This window comes from Acanthaster planci, linkage group LG02 (assembly GCF_054643075.1).
Source record: "Acanthaster planci isolate LZ-2023a linkage group LG02, COTS_SCS, whole genome shotgun sequence".
Classification (NCBI taxonomy): domain Eukaryota; kingdom Metazoa; phylum Echinodermata; class Asteroidea; order Valvatida; family Acanthasteridae; genus Acanthaster; species Acanthaster planci.
This window is the reverse complement of record NC_141778.1, coordinates 28,641,923-28,669,869: the sequence shown is the minus strand read 5'-3', so window position 1 is coordinate 28,669,869 and position 27,947 is coordinate 28,641,923. Positions and strand designations below refer to the sequence as shown.

Sequence of the window (27,947 nt, the reverse complement as noted above, 5' to 3'; positions counted from 1 at the left end):
TATTTTCAATGGAGCTTGAATTAGTTCAGTGCACCCTGCAGAAGCTGACGAAGTAATACATACCGCCCTCTATTGCTCAGATGATGCGTACAAATTGCGCAATAATAGCACTCAACAGTGACGCAGAGCAAATTGTGCTACGCCTACCTCTTTTGATACGACATTACGAGGCGTGAATTGTTATTTTGTGAGTGAGTCATTCTTCAACAATTTCTACTTTTTAAGGTCAGTATTAATACTGATCGTGTACGTCTATTTGAGGGCCTGATGTATTTTGATGAGCAGATGATAATAATAACACTGTGACAAGTCGTTAGACCAAAACTCCACGCTCATGTACATGTGCGATACATCCTATCGTGTACACGCCAGGCAGCGTCAAAAACATATGTGTACATGTCCCACTGTTGTCAAACTGTATGATCCAACTGTTGCTGTTAGCTACGTCGCCCACATTCGCGTTTGTTTTAATAACATTAATAAAAGCGTGCAGCATTTTGTTATGAAATGTACTTATGTAGACATGGTAGATGAGACATGATGAGAATTACTTGCAGAACTCAATCGCTGGCTGTACATGTACTTCTTTCGGGGCATATTTTGATAGGCCAATTCTCACGGTCAGCGTGACGACACTATGGACTTTTAACCTACATGTATGACAAAGGGGCAAATTTACCCTTCATTCTATTTTATAATGTGCAGAAGTTCCTATTTTTCCCACTGCGAGAATATCATAATGTAACAGGCCGATTGCTACAGGTTGTTTAGGATTCCAGAGACAGACAGTCCACACAATATTCCTCAGGATTAGGCGGATTTGATAACAATAATATAACACAACTTTAATGATCTCACCACATCTCAGGACGCCATTTTACGAAAACACTGATGACCTGTCCCATCATGCCTTTTCCTATCATGCAGTATGGTGTCCTAGAACAGACATATACATTTACAAGCTATACGCTGCATTTGCATGAATGTGTGTGCATAATAATTTCAGTCAAGGTATCACCAAAGAGGAAGGACTTTGAACTGCCTGAGCTTTGGGGCAGCGTGTACTTTCGGGATTCTCGCAAAATGGCAGGTACCCCGCCGGTGAAAACAGCGACCATGGCTACATACACACCAGCCAGTCCAAGGATCGGGTTACACAATATTTTCTTTGATCATTATGTACGCACGTGCTTGTTGCAGTTTTCTCAGAGGCAGTGTGATTGCTACACACTATTACATGTATGTAAAACTCTGAAGTGTCTGCACAGCCCCATTGGTATAACATCTGGCCAATCACTGTTTTCATGCCCGGTGTGTCCATAGCCAGAGCTTGCTTGTTACCTACTGTTTCAAAACCATTAGCCCCTGTTGTACCCCATGATCATCTCTGCCATTTTTTTGCTGGTAATCTGCATCCTTACAATGTTGTGTACTGTAGTATAGGAAGTTGAATATTCATACCATCGTTGGTACTTGGTGTGATCTGACAACATCAAATTTATGCTTGCGCAGTTGCTTTTATGAGGCTGTGTACCCAAAGTGTTCATATGCAGCTATTGCCCTTATTGAATGCTTTCTTGTGGACATATTTTGGTAATACAGTTGAGCTTCGTTTAATAAGAGGTCCTTCGGACTTGGCAAATTACCTTGCTGTAACAGGAATAAGCCTTTTGCGAGTTAACTTTGACCCAAATCTGGTATACTGAGTTCTTTAAATTCACATGAACATAACAACTTGAATTCTCCATTCTAAAACCACTGTTGCTATACCTCGTGAGTCCGGGCAAGCTTTTGCTTAGTTACATAAGAGACGCCTTGCAACAATACACTGTTCTCAATGGATAAGAAGGGCACAAAGGAACCAGTTCATTCCAGAGATGGTGGTCGCTATGCAAAAGCTTGTCCCGAATCATGAGGTATAGCAACAGTGTCTTTAGTCTGAGGAATCCAAATTGTTATGTTTATTGCAATCAGATAAATCAGTGTACCAGAATTTATTTAAATTTAACTCGCAAATGGCTTGTTATTATCAGGAATAAAAACAATAAACAAAGGATTGGGACCTAAAAATGTCCTTGTTTTAAGCAGGATCTTGTTTTAACAGTGCTCTTTTTAATGAGGTTCAACTGTAAATAGCCAAGTAGTTTATAAGATGTCGTGTTTTATTTTAATCATTTTTATTACAGAAATTATGCAAAAAAGGTATTTTGTGAGATCTCATGATCACTTCTTGTGATGAAACAGCGCATGTTGTTTTTATTGAACTTACATGTAACTGTCCCGTGGTGGTCAAAATGTTGTCGGCCAGTCTTAGCCAAATTTGTACAAAGACTTTGAAAACTGATGTTTTTGATGTTGCATGGATAATGGAAAAGTGCATCAACTGTGTTCAACATAACATCATCAGGTCTATGCAATGTGCACATGTTCAGTACATCTGTGTGTATTCATCCAAATTTCTGTTAAATATTCTGGAGCCAATGTGCACCACGAAAATTGGACATTCATAACACCATGTTCACATGTCAATCTGTAGGAAGTGACATCATTTGAGAAAACCTACCGTATTATTGTACTCATGTTTTCGGCCAAAAATTTCACTTTTCGAAAATGGTAAGCTACAGAGTGTAGAAGTGTGATGTCATTTTGAACCAGGAAGTGCAGTCCAGATTAACGTGATACATGAACTTGTTGGTTCACTGGCTAGTTTTCGCAATATTATTGCCCTTTACTGCGTGTGACCTATTCACTTTGGCACACGTTGGCACTCTAGCAGCCAACATAAACCAAATTCGATAAATATTGATTCTGAGAACTTGGGCAGTGTTTATGTGTACAAAAATTCTTACCACAACCTCATATTTCACATTAGTCCAGGGCATGCCCACAGAGCAATATTTGCTACTTCGTGCCGTGCACAGCTGCCAAGTGCAAGTTCAACACATCTACCTCCACAAACCCCTTCCGCTTTGGATGTGCATACAAATTGAACGGGGGATAGACTTCTTGAAATATCAGCTGGAGGTGAGTTGAGGCCTGCTTGATAGTTTAACCCACCAGTCAGGCCCATCTGGACAGTTTGTGTTTACATGGCCTGTGTTGTGAAGTGGCAAATGGTTCCCTGTCATTAACTGGTTAACCAGCATTCATCGTCATGTATTAAAAAAACTACAACCTTACCCACTGCCTGCATCTATGTTTGCATAGAGTTTCTTCAGGAACTCTCCATTAATGCTTTCTGTACCGACATGTCTTTCTTTCTGCATGCAAACTAAGACAATCAGTCAAGTACGTAAACCCAATATGCAAGCATGAACTTTATTTACCAGAGTTTTCACTCAGAAAAGAACCTCGTAGTGCCTTCCAATCACACACATGTAATACTGAGTTTGAACCTGTTTCTTAGTGTTCTCAGTTCATCTTTTTTTTCATACAGTTCCAGACCATTAGATTGTGTAGTCTGTTTTCATTTTTCTGGAGAATGAGGTGACGATGGAATCATGAGCTCTTTGCAATGTGCAGTAACTGGTATCCTGCTGGTGTCAGCGGTGTCAGTTCTGGTAAGAATGCTTTCTGCATGTATTCATTTGTAAATCCAAGGTTTCATAAAGAAAGCGAATAGCACGTGTGTCAACGACCCCCTTTCAAAACCATATTACCGAACGTAGAGTGCTGTTTTGCATGAACAAAACTGGTTGGTTTTACAAAGCAGTTGACAGCATTTGATTGGACCAAGACATAGCGTGTGCATGCTGCAATACATGTGCAAATATGAGCAGTCTGCATGGATGTACTGTGCAGGAAATGTCAGTAGAGCACAAGAATCATCTCAGTATCTCCCATCATTGCCCTGGGTGGACCTGTGTATATGCATGGATCCTAAAGGCCCTCTGGTATTCTGAGTACTTTTACTGAGCTCTAATCAACTGTTTCAGAGCTATTTCCGAGTTGTGAGTGATGTCCATCTTAAACTTTACAAATTAACCATCCATCAATCTTCCCTCAATCCTCCCAAATCCTCCGGAAGATTTTGAAGAACCAAGGCTGTATCCTAGCCAAAAGGGCCTGGGGTTAGTATTTAGGCTTCCAACAATTGAAAACTGAAAAATTTATCTGAGGGGTAGGCATCTAAGAATTGCTTTCCATTATTTCAAGCAATATTAATTTCTTCGCTCACATTATTGATAAAAAAATCCCACACTTCCATGTACATTTTCAAGGGTCAATAAGCCACAAACCACGTATTAATACATTTAACTGTGTTCAGCCATCCTCAGTTGTATAAAGTCCTCGAGAAACTAATGTTAGATTTTAAAGGAGCCAAAATGAAGGGTAAAAGTAAGTGGTAATGACAAAGGAAAGTCCTGAGGGACATGCAGCCAGTTTCTGGTGATGGGACAGTTTACCATTTGAACCGGAGGATTGACAGTGGCAGTTTATTCTACCGTAGCTGCCACAAGATTAGCCCAGTGTTGGACAAAGGTAGCTTTGTAACAGATACAGTCCTGTATGCTCACAATGAGGTTGTAGGTTGAATCCCCCAGTACATATGTTGGGTTCATTTTCCCTCATACCAGGACAAGTTTTTTTCCGTGTAACTGATCGACAACAATTTTGTGGCTGAAAACTGTCAGTCCTGTAACATTCACGATTTGATAACTGTATTTTCAATCCTGTAGGATAGAGTCAATGGACGTCCAGCTAGGCTGGTATTGCCAGCCAATGATTCACCTTCACCAGAGGACTGCCAAGCTCCTGACGAGTACTGGGATACAGAAAAAGGAGATTGTGCTATTTGTGTGCAATGTGGACCGGGACATGGTTCAACAGCTGTAAGTATCCCCTGCCAGTGATGTAGCTGAAACTTAAGAGCTCAAGACTGAGACCTGATGACTGAGACTGAGACCTTATAGGTTAGACCAACATTAATACCTCCAATTAATCAGCATAGTAATGGGAAATAATATTGTACAACTTAGGCTTAAGCAGTTTTTCCCAAATGTTGAAGGAATTCAAATGCTGTCACAGTGTTACCAAGCGGTCAAACCCTCAGCCTTGATGCAATGCATCTTTCGCATAGAGTAAGTCAGTTTTGCCATACAGCCTCAATCCTCAAATCCCCTTAAACCATCTAGAGGCTTTTGGAGGTTGAGGAGGGCTGGAGCTAAAGTTATTCAATTACAGTGGAACACCGCTATATCGAACACTGCTATACCAAACATTCGGCTGTACTGAACATCGTCCTTGGCTCCCAATATTTTGTGCATAAAACCTACCGAACTCTATACTGTCGTCGTTTGTAATTCCTGAACGTCAACTTGATAAAACAGTCAGGTTTTCTCCAAGAACAAGAAGGGAAAGCCGCTAGTTGTTGAAGAGTTAATTGCAATTAACTAGCTGAGAAACTGGATACATTGGTCCGCACTTGTTCAAAGTCGTCTTCTAGTAGGCATGGTTAATCTGCCAACGGTATTGAATGGACACTGGTTTTGCAACTCCACGTGATCAGGTGCAGAAGAAAACCGCACACGCACCGTGGCATTGCACTAACATTAGTCTAAACAGGGCGCCGCTGATACACAAGCCAATGAGATTCTCCACAGAATGCATCAAAGATCGATCTTGAAAGGTAGCTTCTCAACCTTTAGGATAAACTTGAAATCAATTTGTAACTTAAGATCTAATAAGAAACAAAAGTGATTAACAGATACATTTTGAGAAACCTTAAACATGAATGCAACGGCAAAACATTACAAAAACAGTGAATCATGGTATCACAAGAGGGTGCACTTCAGTTAGACAAGAGAGGGTGCTATTCAACATGGCAACAAAACGTTCAGCAGTAAATTTTGCTATACCGAACGACCGCTGTACCGAAAATCTAGCGTTGACCCCACCGTGTTCGTTAAAATTAGCGGCGTTCCACTGTACTACAGTTATAGACCACTAAAATCAAAAACCCACCTGAACACGTGCCAAAAGTGTTTAAACCATAATAACTGAATGGGCAAGTATATCCATACCATTGAAAGATTGATCAACTGATCAAGAAACTTAATTTACTTTTACTGTGAGGTTTCCTACCACAAAGTAACATACTCTGTTGATGATTCCTCCAACTTCCCCCATTCAGTGCCGTCAAACCTCTACAATTGACTGGCTCTAATTTCATTCTATTAAATGTTGATATACCTTAATAGTTGGAGATACTGAACCTATTGAGTAATTTTGATGTCATGAAGTTCAGGCCCAGATCTTGAACAAATCACAAATTTTTCATACATGTAGACATACCAGAGTATTTTTAGAAATAACAAATTCTGATAAAACATTATTCATACCCAAAACCATCTACCTGTACAAATTTTCCATGATTTTCTTTGTCCCATTTTTGGGTACACTGTCAAACAGTTATCTGCAGACTTCAAAATCAAATCTGAAAGCTGCACTAAAGTTCTGGCGTTACTTTGTAACAGTCAATAACCCCTTGACAATGGGAATTTCTTCCCGAAAGCCGACTCCAAGAATTCCAGCCTCGCTTGGCCACGAAGGCCACCTGCCAAACTGCAAATTCTCGGTTTGTGGCCCTGCGTGCTCTGCACGCTTTGAATTACATGGTAAAAAGGCTGATTGTTCGGTCACCCTTCCACATTCCCGTTGCCTCTTTTCAAAGTGGGGACTATTGTGAAGCTGGTGATTATGATGCAAAATCTGTCTTTTCATTTCTGGGCTACGCACAAAGACCAATTACCACGTACACAAGAGCCAGGGTCTGCCTTCTTTCACCGTGTTCGCTCGAGTGTGGGCCGTGAATAATGGCTTAAAAGCGGGCTGAGGATCTCAATGTTTACGGCAGTTATAGCCGCTTCCCGGCACAAAGGGGTTAAAATTGACAGATTATGAACACAAATAAATACAGCTTGATGACATTGTGGACAAATGGCATTAAGCTCATGTTGCTTAGCAGTGTGTCTTTACTGTGTCAAGAATGCATCTTTGCATAGGAGGGTTAAAATCTGCTTTACAGTACAGGTCAGACATGAAAACATGAACAGTGAACCTAACTCAGTGTTCAATACACGCTTTACATTTTTTTGCGTACATTGCTGGTCCAGTGCATGATAAGCCAGGCTCTGGACCTCATTGTCTCTAAAAATTTTCAAAATCCAGTGAAATTGGTCTGTAGTCCACGTTTTGTGTTTGGATACAACAATTATTGTCTGAATTTAGGCTTGGGGTCGAATGAAGGGATGACAACACTTTTCCTTGTTCTGGATTGGATCATGACAAAAACCTATCATAACAAGGTGATTTTCTAAAGAGATGAATTTTCAACTTTATATAGAGAAATTTTAGTTCATGTATCAGAATTCCAGTAAATTAAACTTCTGTCAATGTCAACACGACTTTTCCAGCTGCACAACTTTCCCCGCACACGTGTGCAATCATGGCTTGCAATAAAATGAAAAAAAGTACATGTACTGGTACATGCACTGTACATGCACAATGCGTGAACTGGCTATCACAAAATCACAACTACCCCATCACTTTCATCCCAACCGCCAATCATAAAATGGAACAGGAGTATTGCATATTCATATACATACATGTACATCTCCTACTAAAACCCTCATCGTACGTCACACAGCATTTTTATGAAGCTCATCTCTGCCACATGCGCACTTATTTAACTGCTGTTCATGGTCGATGTGGGTCAGCAGCACTGTGCCACTCACCAGTTGTCATTAAAGTGTCAGCAGGTGCATGTGGGTGATAGCATTGGGCAAACTGAAGTTACAGAAGGTGATATCAAGGGTTTTAGCATTCGTTTCGCCGGGCTGGTTCCGTCGCTCAGATTGCTATGAACTAGCTACTGGTAGACGATGGTTGTTTCTGACAATGTGCAAGCAGAGGAAGTACATCTGGAAATCATCCGTCCTTTAATAGTGCTAACATTTTTCTTGTGTTGGTGACATTACTTGCACATCGAGGTTTGTAGTAATATCTGGGCCCAATCTTTTCGTCACAGAAAGCCTCTTCTAACTAAAGTGCTGACTTCCATTCTTTTCGGTATGATCTTAGTTGTTTAGTTTGGTCGTAATTTTGTCGCAGTCATTACAACCTTTTTTGTTACATTTTCCAGCTCCAGAGTAAAAAACAGACAGGTAAAATCACCATGGAACATCGGAGCAAATTTATTTCATGCTTTTTTGCACACTGAAATTGAGTACAGCAAATTTTTATGCACATGTCAGGATCCCTGCCATAGGGACCATCTTGACTAAAATTTGGCTAGCTGACCATGAAAAAAGGTTTTGCGGGTACACCATGGAATCACTCTCTTTGGGCGAGGTGTGATTCTAAAAAGAACCGGTGAGTGTCAACTTGACACTTTGGCCAGTGTGCTCTGGCCATCCTCAGGAGAGTGTACCGGACTGGATAGCTGGGTTGTAAAGGTAATCTGTAAGTGGTGGAGCATGGAACGGGATTTGTAGGTTTTGTAACTTCAGCGTGTGCAATGTTGCATGAAGGTGTTGGATTCTGTGGCGGTGCGGGGTTGTAGAATTGGCGGGAAACCTTGGGTTCGGGTATAGGGGAGACTTACGCCAAGGGGCGACGGGGCTGGCTTTGGATAGACCTTAATGCCTGGAGTGGGTGGCATGAGTTTTGGGTATAGGGGACCCTACTGCCCGGGAGTGGGTGTCTGCTTGGGTGCTAGTAGTGGGCACCAGATGTTGCTGAGCTTGAAACCAATGTCTCAAGGTACGGTGGTGTGCTGGAAAATCTCAATGGCTTCTCGAATTCTTCTTGGGAGCCAGTTCTGGATGGGGTTGGCAAGTTGTGCTTTGTCCCATTCAATGCGGTGGTGCGTGGGGTACGCATGTTTGATGATGGCCGACTTGTCGTATTCTCGTCATCTGCCGTGCGAGCATTGTTATTTGAGTCTGTTGGGGAGGTTCCCGTCGGTTTCCCCAATGTATACGTGGCCACATTCACATGGAATGTGATATACACTGGGGTGACTACTGGGTACATAGACTTTCATGTTGGCCGACTGCAGGATGCTGTGGAGTCGGTGGGAAGTGGGGCCCAGGTACGGTGGACATACTGTGGCAGTGGGCGATTGGGGGCTTCAGGTATAGGTGACCATAATGCCATGGGGGAGGAAGGGACTTCGGGTATAGGAGACCCTTGCGTCCTGAGAAAGGGCTTGGAAAGGTTGATGTGCTGGTTGCGGTAGCCGTTTGTCTGGAGGGCGGACTTGATGTGGTGGAGTTCTTGTTCTGATCTTGTAGGCTCTGCAGGTGAGGGTGGGGTTGACCTAGGTCTTGATGGCTGGGTGGTGGAAAGATCTCTGGTGCAGGTACTGGTCGGTGTGGGTAGGCTTGTGGTGGATACGGTGGTTGAGGGTGCCGTCTGGGTTTCTGGACAGGTGGACATCTAAGAAAGAGAGGTGTATGTCTTGTTCTTGTTCCATGGTGAACTTGATAGTGGGGTGTTGCTGATTGAGATACTCAAGGAATTCTCGGAGGTGATCTTGACCATGGGGCAATATGACGAATGTGTCATCAACATAGCGCAGCCAAATGGTGGGTTTGAGGTCGGCGGTGAGGAGAGATGATGTTTCAAATTCTTCCATGAAGATGTTAGCTAGGACCGGGGATGTAGGGGATCCCATGGAGGTCCCAGCTGTCTGATCGTAGAACTGGTCTTGGAACTTGAAGTAGCTGGATGAAGCGCAGAGACGGATGAGGTTGGCAATCTTGGCGGAGGAGAGAGCTGTGCAGTCAGTGAGGGAGTGGTCGCTGTCCAGTCGATCCCTGGCAATCTGGCATACTTCTTCGTATGCATACTTCTTCGAACATTGGTGAATAGCAACACCACGTCGGAGCTCACCATGATGTCTGTGGGCTGGAGTGACAGGTTGCTCGTGAGCTTCACAGACTGGGTGCAGTTGGAGATGTGGTGTTGTGTATTGCCGACCAGGGGCTGGAGGATGCCAGTCCCTTGAAGACACAATGGGGAGCAGGGGGTGGCTTGTGGATCGTGGGTTGATCGAAGAATCTTGGACAGGTAGATGCCAAAATGTGGAGGCGATGGTGCGGGTCTGCTGGAATGGAGTCGGAATGGTGGAGGATGGGGATGTGGTTGGCAATGCGTTTTTTTCCTTGGGTAGGGGGTGGTAGGAGCCGGATTTGAGGGTGTCTTGTACCTTGTTGGAGTAAGCTACAAAGTTCATGACCACGGTGGCATTGCCCTTGTCGGCCGTGATGATGTGTATGGACTTGTTGCTGCGGAGATCACGGAGGGCTTCAACTTTGGGTCTGGTGAGGTTGAGCTTGACCGGTTTGGCATGCAGGAGTGCTTGGTGGATCTTGACTTGGATGTTATTGGCTGTGGTCTTGTCGAGTTTCCGTATGGCTGATTCCGTGGCTTGGATGATGTTGGCTAGGGGGACGGCTCATGGTGGGGTGGCAAAGTTCATGCCTAGGGAGATGACACCTGTCTCCGTGATCAACAGGGTGCGCTGGCTGTGGTTCATGACGATGTGTCTGTGGAATTCTCTCTGGCAGCGGAGGTGAGCTGGGAGGGATGCGGATGGTGTTTGCCATTGGGATATAGAAGATCACTTAAGCTCGGGGCGAAGAAGCATGCCAGATTGCCAAGGATCGACTGGACAGCTACCACTCCGTCGCTGACCGCACAGCTCTCTCCTCCGCCAAGATTGCCAACCTCATCCGTCTCTGCGCTTCATCCAGCTACTTCAAGTTCCAAGACCAGTTCTACGAGCAGACAACTGGGACCTCCATGGGATCCCCTACATCCCCGGTCCTAGCTAACATCTTCATGGAAGAATTTGAAACATCATCTCTCCTCACCGCCGACCTCAAACCCACCATTTGGCTGCGCTATGTTGACGACACATTCGTCATATTGCCCCATGGTCAAGATCACCTCCGAGAATTCCTTGAGTATCTCAATCAGCAACACCCCACTATCAAGTTCACCATGGAACAAGAACAAGACATACACCTCTCTTTCTTAGATGTCCACCTGTCCAGAAACCCAGACGGCACCCTCAACCACCGTGTCCACCACAAGCCTACCCACACTGACTGGTACCTGCACCAGAGATCTTTCCACCACCCAGACATGAAGACATCTGTCAACCGCAACCTCGCCGGCAGAGCCTATGAGATCTGCGACCAGAACAACCTACGCCAAGAACTCCACCACACTAAGTCCGCCCTCAAGATGAACGGCTACCGCAACCAGCACATCAACCTTTCCAAGCCCTCTCCCAGGACACAAGGGTCTCCTATACCCGAAGTCCCTTCCTCCCCCACAGCATTATAGTCACCTATACCTGAAGACCCCCAACCCCCCACCGCCACAGTATGTCTACCGTACCTGGGCCCCACTTCGCACCAACTCCGCAGCATCCTGCAGTCGGCCAACATCAAAGTCTGAAGTTACACAACCCGCAAATCCTGTTCCATGCTCCACTGCTTCTGAATTACCAGTCCGGTACACTCTCCTGAGGACGGCCAGAGCACACTGGCTGAAATGTCGAGTTAACACTCACCGGTTCTTTTTAGAACCACACCTTGCCCAAAGAGAGTGATTCCGTTGTGTACCTGCAAAACCTTTTCTCGTGTCTCTTCCACAATGCAAAGCTTCAAAGCTTGCTAGTTGTCCAGCATTCAAGTGGAACCCTGTTTGATTCTATTGATTTCTTATATATAACTTACTAGTTTTCTCTAACTTAATTTATTGATTTCCCGTTTGTTTATTTTTTGTGCCTGACGTGGAACTTTTTTTTTGCGATCCGAACGTGGATAAACCAAACAAGGAATTGTGTTGCCGGCGCGGTATTTTCGATGACCCTGTAAGTCCAAATGAAAAACTTTATCTTTGAAAATAATTTGATGATATCTCGTACATATAAGGTAAATTATGGACCACATTCCCCTGGAATTTGAGGACTAGTTGAACTGCATTCAAGCTCAGTATTTTTTGTTATGTGAAACTAGGACAGTGACTATGCTGGTCAACAAAGCACTGACTGTTCTGTGGTTTGCACAAAGTGTAAATTTATACTTGGCAGATTGGATTATAACGTCAGCATTCTGCGTTATACAGAAGTCAGTGTGTTTCATGTTTGTGGTTAACTCCTTTTGTGTCTGTTGGACTCAGTACATGCTGACACGCAATTGCATGTACATGTACATGTATCTTGTCTGCTAAAATTCTGACTTGTAGTGTATGACCACGAAAACTTCCTTTAAATGGTTTAAGAGATAAGCCAAAATTGCAAATTTGACACCTTTTAATTAAAATAGGTCATCCTTGTCCCATCACATTTTTAAAAGTTTTCATGCTTAGAAACTCCAAAAATGTTGGAGGAACACAAAGATGGGCCTTTCTGTTTGTTTCACAGTCATGATATTGATAAACAAATAATTAGGGCTTAGCTGGTATGTGAAGGAGCGCTTGGGTGAAGTGACAAATGGGCAAAGCGGCAATTGAGCAAAGTGGCAATTCAGGGAAGAGGTTGTGGACAGAGTGGTGAATCGGCAAAGTGACCAACATCATTTAGTTGAAGGGTAAAAAGTCATGCAGGAAAATTTTCTTTTGAAGTAATTCAAGACAAACCGCTTGTTCCTTTATTGTTGATTAACTTTACAAAAAAAAATAAGCTCACAAAAAAAATTGGCCACTTGAAACCATAGTTGAAAGGGAATTATTGAACTTGCTGGCGTACCGTTCACCTAACGATGTTATGGTGTGATTGCTTCAATACAGACACTGAGGGTGCGCTCGCGCAGTTACTCCTGTTAACATTAGTAGGATGCATGTGCATTACACTTGGGTGCAGCAGTGTATTCCCCCTTTAGCGAGAGTATAGTCTCGTTGACCCACAGGTTGTACCCCTGCCGTTCAAGCGCTCAGGCGTATACTCATGTTACCACAAGTTTCTTGCTCAAATGCACCGTAAGTGTCTCTGTCCAACCTGTAAACTTGTCTGACTTCCATTTTTTCTGTGTTCACAGGTGGAATGTGGCTATGGCAGAGGAGAAAAGGGAACTTGTAATGCGTGCATTGCAGGCGAAACCTACCAGGATGAGGTAACAGCAGGGCAGTGCAAACCATGTACACCATGTGATGAGAATGCCATTGTCAAATCCAACTGCACCACAAATCAGAACAGGGTCTGTGGTCCCTGCAAACCAGGGTAAGCATTGCTGATCACTGGCTCTGTTGCTGAACTCAACTCCATTGCTGATCACTGGCTCTGTTACTGATCACTGATTCCATTGCTGACCACCGACTCCATCCATTGCTGATCACTGATTCCATTGCTGATTACTGATCCCATTGCTGATTACTGACTCTATTATTGATCACTTACTCCATTGGTGATCACTGATTCCATTGCTGATCACTGATTCCATTGCTGATCACTGATTCCATTGCTGATCACTGACTCCATTGCTGATCACTGACTCCATTGCTGATCACTGACATGACTGGATCATGGTTTGCAGCATGCCATGCATGACTGTCGAATGTACCGATATGTGTCGACTAGAAGCTAAGTTTTATTAGGTCTAATGAACCAAACCCACAAGTCGTTCATTTTGTAATCCTCAAAGAAAATATTGTCTTCACAATACATGTCATCCAAATTTACCTTTCTGAACAAAGTTTTATGCGCAGAGTGTTTGAACTTTGTTTCAGATGTTATCTGCACCTTCTGAAAAGAAAACCTTTTTATTCTTTGAGTAATTTTGAATTAATGAAATAGAATGATGTAATTGAAAAACCAACACATTGATTAAGTAACCAAATTTGAGTAACCAAATTATCCTTGCCTCCGAAGTTGCATTGTAAACAATTTATCTGTCTGTGGAAAAGGATGAGCTACACTGTACATGTACATCTGCATGGACTTTAAAGATTTGTATCATGATCATCGTGAATGTATTTGTTAATATCTGCACAGGTATGGCTCCCACCCTGGCCATGAAGGGTTATGCAGTCTGTGCACTGACTTCAATGATGCAGATAAGCCACCAGAATGTGACAGGACTAGTAGCCCACTACCAATCATTCAAGCTTCCCCGTCCACGGTGACATCAATACCCACCACAAATCAGGAAAATGTAGGCAGTACCCAAAACGTTGCCATGGAGACAAATTTAGACACCACATTTTCTTTTACCACGCTGTCGAACGGTACAACTGCCAAACAAGGTAATGTCATAACTGAGAAATGGGTTCAGATCTCACAAAGTTAACTCCAGCTTTTTCTGTGTTTTTAAGATGAAATATTGTTAATCCAATCCTTGAGTGGAAAACATGGTGGTTACCTCTTGTCAGAAAGTTACATTTCATGGTGTATTTTTCTGTTGCTTGATATGGCTCTAGATGAACTTTGTGTTGCCAGCAAAACTGATGGGGCATACTCTAAAGTGTGTTTTCTTCCCATGTTTGTGAATTTGATGCATATGTATAACTTTATATATGTACATTGTATCCTTCAGAAATCTATTGATTTTGGTTGCTGTAAGTCAAAGGTGATACCATTGTAGATAAAAACAATAGATTAAACAGTTTTCATTACCATGACTCCAGAAGGACCTGATGTAACAACCTGATGTATGTGAATAAGCCATATGCCAGTTAAATTTGAGTAAAATCTGGTACACTGAGTTCTTTAAATTCACATGAACATAAACTTGAATTCTCCATACTAAAACCACTGTTGCTATGCCTCGTGATTCAGGGCAAGCTTTTGCTTAGTTACATAAGAGACGCCTTGCAACAATACACTGTTCTCAATGGATAAGAACGGCACAAAGGAACCAGTCCATTCCAGAGATGGTGGTCGCTATGCAAAAGCTTGCCCCGAATCACGAGGTATAGCAACACTGTGTTTAGTCTGGGGAATTCAAATTCTTACGTTTCTGTGCGATCAGATAACACAGTGTACCAGATTTTATTCAAATTTAATTTGCAAGTGGCTTGTTAGTCTCGGGTGGTTTAGGCCAGTGAAGGTAGTTTTTACAGTGGAGTTTTTGTGATCACAAGTCAGGGCTTTGGGCTTTGGTTTGGTGGGGCATGTTTGTTGTTGACACACCATTCTGTTTTGCTTCTTTTTTTTAGTTATTGACAGAATCCATGCATTGTTTTACTTTTGATTACTGTGAATGGATGATACAGTTATGATTTGCTAATGTAAAAATGCTCTAAATAGGTTTTAAAGTAACACCTAAAAATGATCACAAAATATGGAGGGCCTGACACTTCGATCCTAGCAGAATCTTTCTCAAGGGCGAAATGATCAACTTTGAGAAAGATTCTGCTGGGATCGAAATGCCAGGCCCTCCATATTTTGTGATTTGTATTTGAAGTCACGGTAGTCAGCAAGCAGTTTGCAGCAGTTTTGTATTACATAGGACCTAGAAATGATCGTAGAATACCTTTTTCAAGATTTTCAAAGATGATTTGATCTTGGTAAAACTTGTTTGTTTTGCAATAACACATTGATCATTATTAGTATCAGTTACTGTTGACTTCAGTTTTCTTGTAACATTGTGTGTGTACAGTGCAGAATAGCCATGTAGTTTACAGTGTATATTCTTTTTGCATGGCTTTTTAACAGAAACTTCATCCCTGCCCATTGGATTGGGTGTCGGATTGAGTGTGACCGTGACCGTCTTCATCATCTTGTTGATCTTGTTAGTATGCTGCTACAAAAGATGTCGACAATCCCGACAACCTTCAGGTAACAGAGAAGCCCTCACTGAAAATAAAGTAACCACTCAAAAAATTAATCCGCGAAGAAAGAAATTCCCATCTTGAAATTTGTTTATTTCAAGGCAAACATTTCAACGTGCACTGCTTCAGTAATGCTTATTTTTGCCATAATAGAATCTGCTGGTTCACAGTAATAATGACATAAGGGGAAACTTGTGGCACGAAATCTGAACTTCCGTCATGGGCGTCGTACATGCACCCGCACGCATATGTGTTTTCTCTGTGCCGTGTGCTCAATACGCTACTGGGGCTGCATTTACGAGGGTTAAAATTTTATACTACACCATTTGCAGACTTACAACATCGATCCCACACACCTTTTTGTTCATGGCGGCAGCTGTAGCCCTCTGTAACAGTATTAATGGCATCTACGACAAGGAAGATATTTCTCGTTGCCATTTCACAGCGTTTTATCTCGCGCACAACGGCAGAAACTCAATCAAAGATGGGCTCTTTTTTTAAGCCAATAACATCAGCAGTCCGCGCTGAGGGAAACCCAAAGGCAGATGAAACAGCCACCTGCAGCACGTGTACAGCAAAAAACAAAGGTTGAAGCATGTGTTAAAATTAAAACTGAATAAATGGGTGTTTAAATCGTTGATTAATACAGCCACTACATGTTGTTGGATGTTTTTAAAATATCCAAAATTTAAAAAAAAAGTTATTGAATCTCTCTTTTTTTTTTCCTGAGAAAAGGTACTTGAAAAGCCCAGGAAATGCTCTAAAATGCAGCTGAGAGCATTTAAAGTCCCACGCCAAGGCTTCGCAGAATGTTGGAAAACCAAAATAGAAATCCCCCACAGTTTTGAAAAATCCTGGGGAGAAGCCTGTACATGTATCGGACAAGTTGGCACGTGACATGTTACAAACATGTACTAAACAGATTAAGTTTTTAAGCTGGATACATGAGATCTGTGTTTTTTTTTTATGCAGTTCCAGATCAAGATCCAGATCTAGATCCTTGTGAAACAAACTGGCCCTGATTGTTGGGGCATACTTGAGATCCCCATCAAGGCCAGGGTGTATTTCATGTAAGCCTGCGGGTGCTAATCAATATCTGTTCATTTTGCTGGTTGGTTTTTGCATGATCTAGGACCGAGCAAACCAGATACGGAGGGTGCTTCACAGGAGGAGAAAGACAAACTCACTGGAGACCCAAGTGGAACAGAACATGATAATACTGAAGCATCAGGTGGTGGAGATACTGAGGCTGAAAGGGTTACACTTACTGGTGAGGGTGCTCTTTATTCTGCTCCCAAGCAAGAAGTTCCAGTACGCTTGGAGCCAAATGCCCCAGACCAGACCCTTCTAAATGGGGCTTTGCCAATAGATACAGACAACCCATCCAGTGGAAGGTCTACATTGGAAGATGTGCAGAATGCCCAGAACACTAAAGAACCGGGCCATTCCAGCAAGAACGGAGATGTCACCGTAACTCCCAGTAGTTCCTGCCGGCATGATTCTACAGATGGAAATGTCTCTCCTCGCATCATGCTGCCCACCATAGAAGAGAGTCCTAATGGCCAGAGGTATGTTAATGAAATAGGATTAACAAATTTGTACGCGATGTTTCTGGTGCTGAGACCATGAGAACCTTGTATAATAATCATTTAAGCTGGGCCTACAGCATAGGTTTTGACAAGTTACTCATGTACATATGTTGACATGTGTTAATGATGGCCACAGTCCTAGCACTAAACTCATTTCAAACATGGCCTCCCTATATCATTACAGTGGAACACCACTATACCGAATACCTCTATACCAAACATTCTGTGCTGTACCGAACATCGTCCTTGGCTCCCAATAAAATTTGTACACAGAACCTATGAAATACTATTCAGTTGCTGTTTGTAATTCCTGAATGTCAACATTATAAAACAGTTGGTGTTTTTATGTTGGAAAGTGATAAGTGGGCATTATTTCCCCAAGGATAAGAAGGGAAAGCCACTAGTCTTCAAAGGTATTCTATAGATACTGGTTTTGCGACTTCACATGAATGGGTGTGGAAGAAAACCGCAAGTATGCACACCATGGCATTGCACTAACAATAGTCTAAAGAGGGCGCCGCTGATACACAAATCAACTGAGATTTGCCACTGCATGCCTCAGAGATTGATCCTTAGCGGTAGCTTCACAACTTGTGGAATAAATTTGATATCATTTTTGTGACTCAAGATTAAATAAAAGACAAACATAATTACGGATACATTTCTAGAAACCTTAAATATGAATGCAACGGCAAAACATCACGAAAACAGGGAACCAAGGTATCACAAGAGAGTGCACTTCAGTTAGACAAGAGAGGGCGCTGTTCAACATGGCAACGAAACATTCAGCAGACAAATTTGCTGTACCGAACGACCGCTGTACCGAACATTTAGTGTGGACCCCGTCGTGTTCGTTGTAGCAGCGTTCCACTGTAATACAGGCATTTCATAATAGTGTGCCTCCAAGATTTTGCAAAATCTGTTGACCCTTTCCAAACGTGCTTTGGGTCAACAGATTTTGCTCATTGTGATCGGTCAGTTTGTTCTAAGCTCTTGGAGGCGCACTATCGTGAATCGCCTGTATTCATACTGGCTGTATGGATTAGACAAGCCTTATGCTAGCAGCATATAGCTCTGTAAAGTTCCAGTGGCATATGTATGGTTTACATTAGGGGAGGTGGATAAAATGGGGATTTTTTTATGAAAACAATTTTTCCATATAATGAATAATCACCAATTCAAAAAGTAATTGGGCTTGCAGTTCCCTCAATTTAAAAAAAGTGAAAATTTTACCTATTTTAAATCTGTCTCTATGGAAATGTCTTAATCTTTTTCTTATTAGGTTTGATTTGATTTTTGGGAGTGTGTTGGGGTAGGGTTGTTTTTGGTTTGGTCGGGGTGGGGATGGTTAGTGTGGAGTTGGGTTGCATTGTGTTGTATCATTTTGTGTCCTTGAATTCTTTTATCCAGTGCATCTGACAGACCTGCTCTAAACAGACAAAATAGCAACAAGTTTCAGCAAATTCTTGATGCGTTTTCATCAAAGATCACCAGCCATTGTCGTCCAGAGTTCAAACGTAGTATCTCTGAACCAGCTGATGAAAAGAAACGTCAAGACATTCAGCAAACAGTCAGTGGCAAACAAATAGTGTTGCCTCCAATAGTACGGACAAAATGTATTGAGGTACGTGAACATGCATGGACTTTTCCACAAGATTTTTCCTACGTTCCCGTCCAGAAGTCCTTTGTAATCTATAGAGGGTGCACACTGCAACTGGGCTACTGGCAACAATCAGGCTAATGTTGACAGTTCTAATGTGGTCACTTTGTCACTGCAAAGAGCCAGTCATTAGGTCAGAGGTTTGAGCGATTGGGCCAACAACAGCAATCGGGCTAAACTCGAAAGTCTTGCGGGAGTCACTGTTGTTTGGGGCTGGTTATTGTGACTAGCCTGGTTGTGATGTGTGAAGTATATGTATGAAGGATGTCACTTAAAAATAAAATACATTTCGTGCTCGGTGATGACTCATAAGTTTTGTGACTTTCTTTAGTCTTTTTGTGACCAATTCAACAGAAGTTTTGTTGAGATTCATAAACTTAAACTTTGAGGTAAACAGAGATAGTGCTTTGGATGATACAATTTATTGAGGTACAGTTGACTCTCAGTGATATGAGCTTGGGTAAGATGAGATTCTGGTTAAGACGAGCATATTTCACCAGTCCTGACCAAAGTGTGTACATTCCTATGGGGAAAAAATCTTTAATACGAGCTTGGGTAATACGAGATTTCGGTTAAGGCGAGCACTTTTTCCAGTGTATTGTTATCTCTCTATTTAGCACGAGTATTTTGAAAACAACTCGTCAATCAACGGACCAATTCAGTACAGGTGCTGTTGTACTAGGTGCGGTGATAATGCGTGCTAATCAATGACTGTGTTTTTGGTGCATTTTAGATTCCAGGGTGATCAAAGGATTTTCTTTGTGGGTGCTATCATGCCGCCCAGTTGGCATGAACGCAATGGACAGTGAGTGTTTGTAATTCCCAGGCCACTAGAGGGCCTGACCAGAACAAAACTCGTTACAAACCCCACCAAAACATGACGAGAATGGAAAATGCCCCTACCCAACTTATAAACTAACATAAAATTCATTTGTTATTGAAATCCATTTTTCTCTTACCCGTAAATGTCCTTTTGGTAGTCAAATTTAAATCCAAACATTTAAAGAAAAAAAAATTCATTTCCCGCTAAAAACATATTATCCTAGCCCCGACCTACGCCCGCTTTTGTCCACCAAAAATTCAATGGTTTCCTCCATGTATAAACATGCAGATGTATAAAATAGCATCTGTTTAGTCGGTCACCAACTAAAATGTTAATGTACTTATGTGTGCGTTCTCCGTGACAGCGACCACACCATGCAGGTTACATTGCTTATTGGTGACGAGACCGCTTGCCCTGTTGTTGTGTTCTATTAATTTTCTGCTTAGTTCTTCTCAATTACCAGATAATACATGTTTTATTACATTCTTTTTAATCGACGTACAGTGTACATTACAATTTCATAAAGAACATGTTGGAACTGTTTCGAAAGCAAATCCATTACCCTTCAACAGGCGTATGATCGACAAACGGCACATATGAGTGGGAAAATACTTTTCGCTTAAAGGAGGTTTTTTGGGTAATATGAGATAATTAAGTAAGCCCCGAGGCCCTCGTATTAATCAGAGTCAACTGTATACATGCTCATTGAATCTTTCAGTAGGAACAGAGGAGAGTCATGGAGTTAAACAGAGTTTTGAGTTATCCAAGTTTGACTTCATAAGATGTCACTGTGTTCAATGAAGCTCTTACATACAGATATAAGAATAAAGCTTGAATCAGACTGACCTGTTTTTTTATTCTTGTGAGCTGATTTGGCACACATCAGATGATGTTAAAAGACAGCTGGATCAGAAGAGTGTAGAAACCTTTTATTGAAACCTTATTTGAGGCTTGTTATTCTCACCACAGAATGATAACGATAGAAAGCAGAAGGAGTTTGACAAGAATTTTGAAAAAGCGTGCAGCTCTGGGAGAGGTAAAGTCCTTGAATTCATCTGTTTTTTCCATATCTTTCAGCCAAATGATTATGTCATATATGGGCATATTTTCTCATACCAATATTGTTCAGAAGTGCAGAGCTTTACGTTCTTTTTTTACTGCTGTTATTAACAGGCATGTAGGAAGATAACTCTACAGAGGAGGGGCAGAAAAATAAAGTCTCTCTAAACTTTCCATTTTTCCAATGTGATCTGAGTTAATATCATCAACCACTGCTACAAATACCCCCCCACTACAAGAATGCAAATTGCTCAATTTGTTTAGAGGGACCTGGCCCCCACCATTTTTTTGGGGGGGGGAGGACTACTGGCCCCCCGGCCCCAGTTCTTACGTGCCTGATTAAAGAGCTCATAAGTTTTCTTTGATACACTATTGGTGCAATTTTCTTTCACTGTCTAAAAGCTACTTAGTTTTGACCTCCTTTTGGGGTATTAAGTGTATCAAAAAGTATAGATTTTTAACCGTGTGAAATTTTCCATGTTTCTTGGGACAACAGAGGGCACTGTTGCCGTGATGTCAATCAGGAAGACAATGTACTCACTGCCGAGAGTGTGTTTTGTGTGTTCAAAATGTAAATAGCAATTACTTATTGAAAACACTTCAGGGGAAGGGTTGCTTATTGGCTTACAGCCCGTTCCCACTTGATCCACCAATTGGGGGATCTGATCCACCTTTTGCCAAATCGCCTGATCAGATCCCCCAAATAGTGGATCAGATCCAGCAATTGTGTGTAGTGGGAACGCTAACCGTTATAAGGTGGATCAGGATCAGATCCACCTTTCTTGATCCTCCTCTGGAGCAGGATAGAGATCCCCCAATTGGTGGATCAGATCCTGCAATTGGCAGATCATGATCAGATGGGAACGTAAAAGGTGGATCAGATCCGGCAATTTGACCTGTCAACATCCGTCCGTGTACGAGTGGTGCGAAACTTTTGTGGTCTGATGAACAAAGAAATACGTTTTTGGCATGTAGCTCATGTGAAATTTTTAACGTGCACAGCATCCACAATAAACAACTGCTGAACTACGGGCTAGCAAAATGTGTCACCACGCATGCTGCGATGTGTGTCTTGCCCTTTCACAATTTTCGTTGCGCATTCGTCCGTTTCTCAACCTTTTTCATTTGTGTAATTTCACTTGCTTTCCATCAAAAACTAATTCCATGTTAGTGTATAGCCTGCAGTGTGTGACAGAGTTTCAAAAACGGAAGCAAAGTTTGAAGAGACGACGTACTAGGCTGAACATTCGGTCCGATTCAAGGTCGTCACGTCAGTAGAACTCCGCACCCAAAACACTGCCACAGAGTGCGTGCTCAGCAAGCTAGCACATGCGCAATACTGAACTCAGTGACCTTTTGGGCTCGACATTTCCGTCTGAAAAGGTGGATCAAGTGATCGTGGGAACGCGACTTGCGGTTTCGTTGCAGTAAGATAACGATCACACCAAAATGCTGGATCAAGATCCACCTTTTCCCAATTCAAGTGGGAACGCACTGTTATTGCCATGTACTCACATGACAATGAATCACCAAAGGAAAGGACATATAGACAGGCAGGATATAGAAATTCCAGCTTTTTAATGCATATATTAAGGCAACATGCAGTTTTTCTCACTGGAAGACATCACTGTTTTGCTCACAAATATGGAAATTTGTTGTAGTATTAAATAAAGGCAAGATAACACTCTAAAATACTGTTAAGTCCTATTAATTGACAAAGGAACCCTGTTTACTAGGGTTGTCATCAAAGAAAATTGCACCACATGACCTTTGAATACCATCTTGTTTCATTCATTAATTGTGCCTCAGAGAGAGAGAGATGTAGTTCACTCATTATCTTGTAAATGAATGACATCATTATCAAGATGTCTATCAAACCGAATCCCTAATGTATATATTATGTAGATATCTTTAAGGCGAAAAGCCAGACTTTGACAAAATCTGAAATACAGAGTTGGTAAAATCGGGCACCTGTTGGGCACTTGAAGTCAGGTTCAATTTTATTACCTTTGCTTTTGATGCCATTAAATTTGGTTTCTACATTCCAGTGTCACTGAGGTCAACTCGAAGCATTTCATCTGGGAAACAAATGTTTTATCTTTCTTGACCTAGACATGAAGTGGGAAGACTTGAGCAGCACAGTCAGGAAAGAGGTGAATCAGATGTTGACTGAAGATAAAAAGGCGTTGTCATCCTACAGAGATCTCGGAGAAGTATTTGGGGTAAATCGTAATTCTCAACTCAAGGTCTGCACTTCAGCTGATGACATATTTGAAGTTCTTGCCACAGACAAGGTACCACCCAGTATGGAAGTCATCCTTCAGAAGTTGCTAAAGATTAAGAGGTGTGACGTGGTGCGAATAGTTGTTGATGATATTCTGAAGCAGAAATATTCTTAGAGATGCAACCTTGATTTTGAATTGGTACATAACACCTTTTGAAATGTGACATTTTGCATAAGTTAGAATCGCTCACAAATATTTCCTATACATTCAAATAGGTCAGTTATTGGGAAATCACCTCTATTTTTCACTCATGTTTTTACTATCTGTCTCTGTAGTGAGTCGGCAATGTAGGATACATCATTTGGAATTTGTATGTATATGAGATTAGCTTTGTCGCTTGTGGGACCCGAGAACAAAACAGGTGCACATAATTCAGGCTTGGAACCTTGTTTGGAGTAGGCCAGGTCCACACAAGGTTAGTAGTCAAGGACACTATCAGAATCAAGCTAAAAATGCTGATCAAAGTAGGAGAAAAGGGGGCATCTTCTCAGGTAGATCAGTTGCACAAAATACTGAAATGTCCACACTAGGCATGTAGTGTAGGCATACATGTGTATAAACTATGCAGGTGTGTATATGTGGCATTTAAAGAGCAAACATAACCCTGTATTGGGCACTGTGTGTAGACTTCTTTCAGTCAAGGAGTTGTTCTTTTCCCTGTCTTTCAAAATGAGGCAGTTCGGTATTTCAAAGAGCCAAGGTCTTCTGGGAACAAATTGCATGCTTGAAGACAGACTATCACGTGTTAGCATAGCAGTTTCAAATAGCCTGATGCTGGGTTTGTGCTGTTGGAATACCAAACTTGGCTCATTAGTCAAATACATGTAATCTATTTCAGAATGCTCTTTTTGCTGGCCAAATAGTTGGACCAAGTTTGATAAAAATACAATATGAAACATTCATACATTCTCATCCTTTCTTTGTTTCCAAAGAGAGAAATGTCATTCCTTCGAACATGATATTAGAGATAACTGGAAAATGCCATTGATCAACTTTTGATCTAGGTCATCATGATAAAAATACAATATGAAATTTTTTACACCAATTTGAAATTTCTGTTGAATTCCTTTTGCTGCAGTGATGAACATTGAAATAACAGTCGTCAGGACTGTCAGCAGATTTTGCCAATATTTTGTCTTAACTTGGAAAAGATGCCATTCCAAAAAATTTTTCAACACAGGTGTGAATATTGCAGCAGAAAGGAAGTAGAAAAAGCCACACTTAGCCTTCTGAGAGCATTCCGTAAATGAGGGTAAAAAAATTATTTTGAATCTGACTTGCAGAGTAGCATGTGGAATTTATAAGCTAACACAGAGAATATCTTTGACTTCGTGAGATGAAATCTCCACAAAGAGCTCTTTGATCTAGAAATACCATGTGTGTTTAACACAGATCTAACTTTTGATGGAAATCACATGTAGGCTTAAAGTTAGCATCCCACTTGAGAGTAGTGTAGTGTACGTGTATACTGTCGCAAGACAGGTAATGAATCTATTACCTGTGAGTCCTTTAGATCTGTGAACATAGTCAGCCCCCTTCCCCCGGCAGTGTACACCCAAAAGTTCCTGTTGGTCTATTTGAACTGTGGAAGGCCTAAGGGTAGGGCAGTTTTTGGTAAATTTAAGTAAACACAGAATTTTCCCAAACCAAACAACGCTCTCCTGTTAGGTCAGTAATACTTCAACTAGGCATCTTTACTCTTAGGATTCCCAACAGTTAATGCTGCTCAGAAAGTAGATCTCAGTTTGTAGAGTTTAACACTGCTTTTCATTCTCTCACTTGTCTTCAAATGGCAACTTGCTTCTTGTTGACCATTCTCTTAATCATAGTGTGTGCCAAACAGGGAGACATGAGTGGTAGAATTCTGACGATGCTGTACATGTACTTAAGTGAGCTACTTGACATGTTACCGTCCATTCAAAAAGTTGCTGCCATTGCTAATCTTTTGTTGCCTAAAGATATATTAATTTTTGGCTAAAAACATTTTTATTTCAAGTAGGCTGCATTCAAACCCTACTTGTATTTTGGAGTTTGCAATCAATTACTTACATCTTTGTCTTTTTTAACGTTTTACACATTTAAACCAGTCCAATGTAGTTTATCATTCTTTCTTTCTTCTTTTAGCAGTCATGCTTTGATGAAAGATTTTTTAAACATTAACTTCAAAAAAGCATTTTATAGATCACTTAAAATTTGCCAGTGCCCCCCTAAAAAGACACTTTACTGTTTTAAGTTACATTGCCAAAGGTCCTTCAATTACGCTGTGTCAGTTTTACTATCTTATTAACATATCTTCAGCTAATGCCTGCAAAATTTGTTTCGTTTGTTGTGGCGTCAATTGTGCCCAAATCTTGAAATACATTCTCATCCTTTCTTTGTTTCGAAAGAGAGAAATGTCATTCCTTCGAACATGATATTAGAGATAACTGGAAAATGCCATTGATCAACTTTTAATCATTTTAGCAACCGAAAAGACCTCAGTTGGAATACATGGAACACTGGAGTGGTGGTGTTCTTGTTAGTTTAGTGCAAACCTGGTAGACCTTTTTTATGTTATCATCTCAAAGTAAGTTTTCTAAATAGTATGTAGAGACAGACATTTATATATGACCCATCCCAATGAAATGATACAGAAGTCACCAGAGCCACTTCTAAGATGCATTGTGTAATTCAAGATGAACCTTCGATACTCCATCCACTTTGTGTTCGGTTACATCATGATACCAAACTTAATCATTCACCCTAAAAAAGCTCTTCACTCTTTGGAATGTAAACTAAAAATCACCGAAGCAATGGCCTTATGGCTCCTTTTTTTGCAGGAATTGGTCACAGTAGATCTTAGATCAATTTACAAGTGTACATTGTAGTGACTTAAATGGAAGTATCATTTCAGGAGTTGTAATCATGTCATCATGAGTGTGCATATGCCAATAATGTGCTTGCTTATGATCGATCAGATCACCACTATGTAGTGTAGGGCAACAGCCTACAGTGGTGCTAATTTACATGTATTTGTGATTTGACTTTGCTTATAATTGACAGGATCACAACTTGCAGGGTTTGCCGAACCTGTACATTTTATGTACAGTATTTCTGAGTTCCTCTCCTGCCATCATTTTTAATATTGATAAATCAGTGTTCCTGCCTTGTTCCAAGTTTTGCCTTAATGAGGTTATTGCTTTGACTGCCAAAGCCACACAAAGCATGGGAAAATCAATTTAATTTAACTAGATTACAATATATTTTGATATTAAGGACTGGAATATGTGTACATATTCGTAAGAATTAAAATGTCTGTATATTTTGTGACGAAATAAAGGTGTATTAAAAAAAATAATAAGTTAAGTGAGTCTTGGCACTAAGGGCATCCCTGGTCATTTCTATGGTTCTCAAATTTATGCCTGTAAAGTTGGTTTAGACAATAAAGTGAACAATAGAAAAGGCCAAAGAGTTAGCCAAATGAAATGATACTGGATGCATTATTACTGTTTTGTATAATATTTGTTAACTGCAGTTGGCTTTCATAAGCTGTAAGCAGCGAACAGTATAATAAAAACCATCTTCTGTACATTGGTATCATTTACACATACTTGCATCAAATCTACATTATACAATTTTAGAGTTTTTTTTTGTTTTGGGTGTCAATGCGGCAGGAATATAATCAACGAATATCGGACCGAAATGAGGACCATAGAAAGAAGGGATGCCATATTGTTCAGGACTGCAAGTGTGAATGTTTAGTTTGAAAGGTGTATAAATTTATTCAATATTGGCACGTTATGTTGCATCATAAGTAGGCTTAGAACAGTGCAGGTCATATCTGGCTTACTGCCGGCGAGTCCAGGTATTATGCAGGTTTCTTTGGATAAATGTAAGTGGTAAGTAAGGGTCTGTTCTGAATTGACCTTGATGATATCTGTTGGGAGTTACATGTAGGTAGATGCATGCAGAGCAGATCCTAGCCTCTCTTCAAGGAGAACTTATCTTGGCCTCAGAAAGATCCGCTTGTGATAAAATATCTTGCTCGTGGACATGATGACCACTGTACTGTACCTTATGGTCTTAACTCATGGAATAGATAATGCCTGTGTTCAAAAAGAAATTATGACTTTTCTTCAAAGTAATTAGTTAAATGTAAATATTTACCATGTGCTTTCACAACATATGCAGGGTACAAATGCAAAACAGTTGTTATAATCCTTTGTATATAAAAATTTATATTTCAAGTTTTCAAGATCTTTTTTATTGAATGTATCAATCCCAAATTTGGTATTGTCGGAAAAAAAGTTGTCAGAAGTAGAAAACTATACATGCAATTAGGTGCTTCCTAATCCAAGCTGAGCTTCCAGAGCTTGTTAAACAGATATTATACAACTTCTTTTGCATTTGAACCTCCTTTCATACTTATTGTTGAAGAAAAAATAAAAGAAGGTGAAATATTGTGCTTGTACATAAGCCATAATGTAGGATTAGCCAACCATGTGCTTGGAAAGTGAAATCAGTACATTGCATATGTATTTGATTTTCTAAAATCAGTGCTAAACGTTCCATTTAAGTTGATCCGAAGCCTTCCTGTTGCAGGCAAAGAATTTAACTGGAAATGTGATTTAACACCTGTTTTTTGCCAACTTGTGACCCGTCAGCTTTTGATTTAATCCTTACTTTTTTTTAATGTGATAATCTGTTGAAGCAATAAAACTTGTCAGATTGCCACTTGAGGACGCAATAAAGTGGTGCAGCGTGGA

The 27,947-nt window shown here is 41.1% G+C and overlaps 1 protein-coding gene across 4 annotated transcripts; it reads left to right on the top strand.

Annotated features, from left to right (window-relative positions):
- The first annotated feature begins 99 nt into the window (after positions 1-99).
- Positions 100-27,947, top strand: LOC110977175 (uncharacterized). Of its 4 annotated transcripts, none has more exons than XM_087133311.1 (11): positions 100-225; positions 2,878-3,024; positions 3,437-3,560; positions 4,680-4,832; positions 13,056-13,237; positions 14,009-14,259; positions 15,671-15,793; positions 16,919-17,354; positions 18,786-18,999; positions 20,828-20,894; positions 23,030-27,947. In XM_087133311.1, exons 3-11 carry the CDS (start codon positions 3,501-3,503, stop codon positions 23,314-23,316), a joined length of 1,773 nt encoding a protein of 590 aa, XP_086989437.1. In that variant the 5' UTR covers positions 100-225; positions 2,878-3,024; positions 3,437-3,500; the 3' UTR covers positions 23,317-27,947. The 4 variants fall into 4 exon arrangements, with proteins under 4 accessions (XP_086989437.1, XP_022086753.2, XP_086989436.1 ...); XM_022231061.2 differs by having other exon boundaries at positions 2,873-3,024; XM_087133310.1 differs by having other exon boundaries at positions 101-187; positions 2,873-3,024.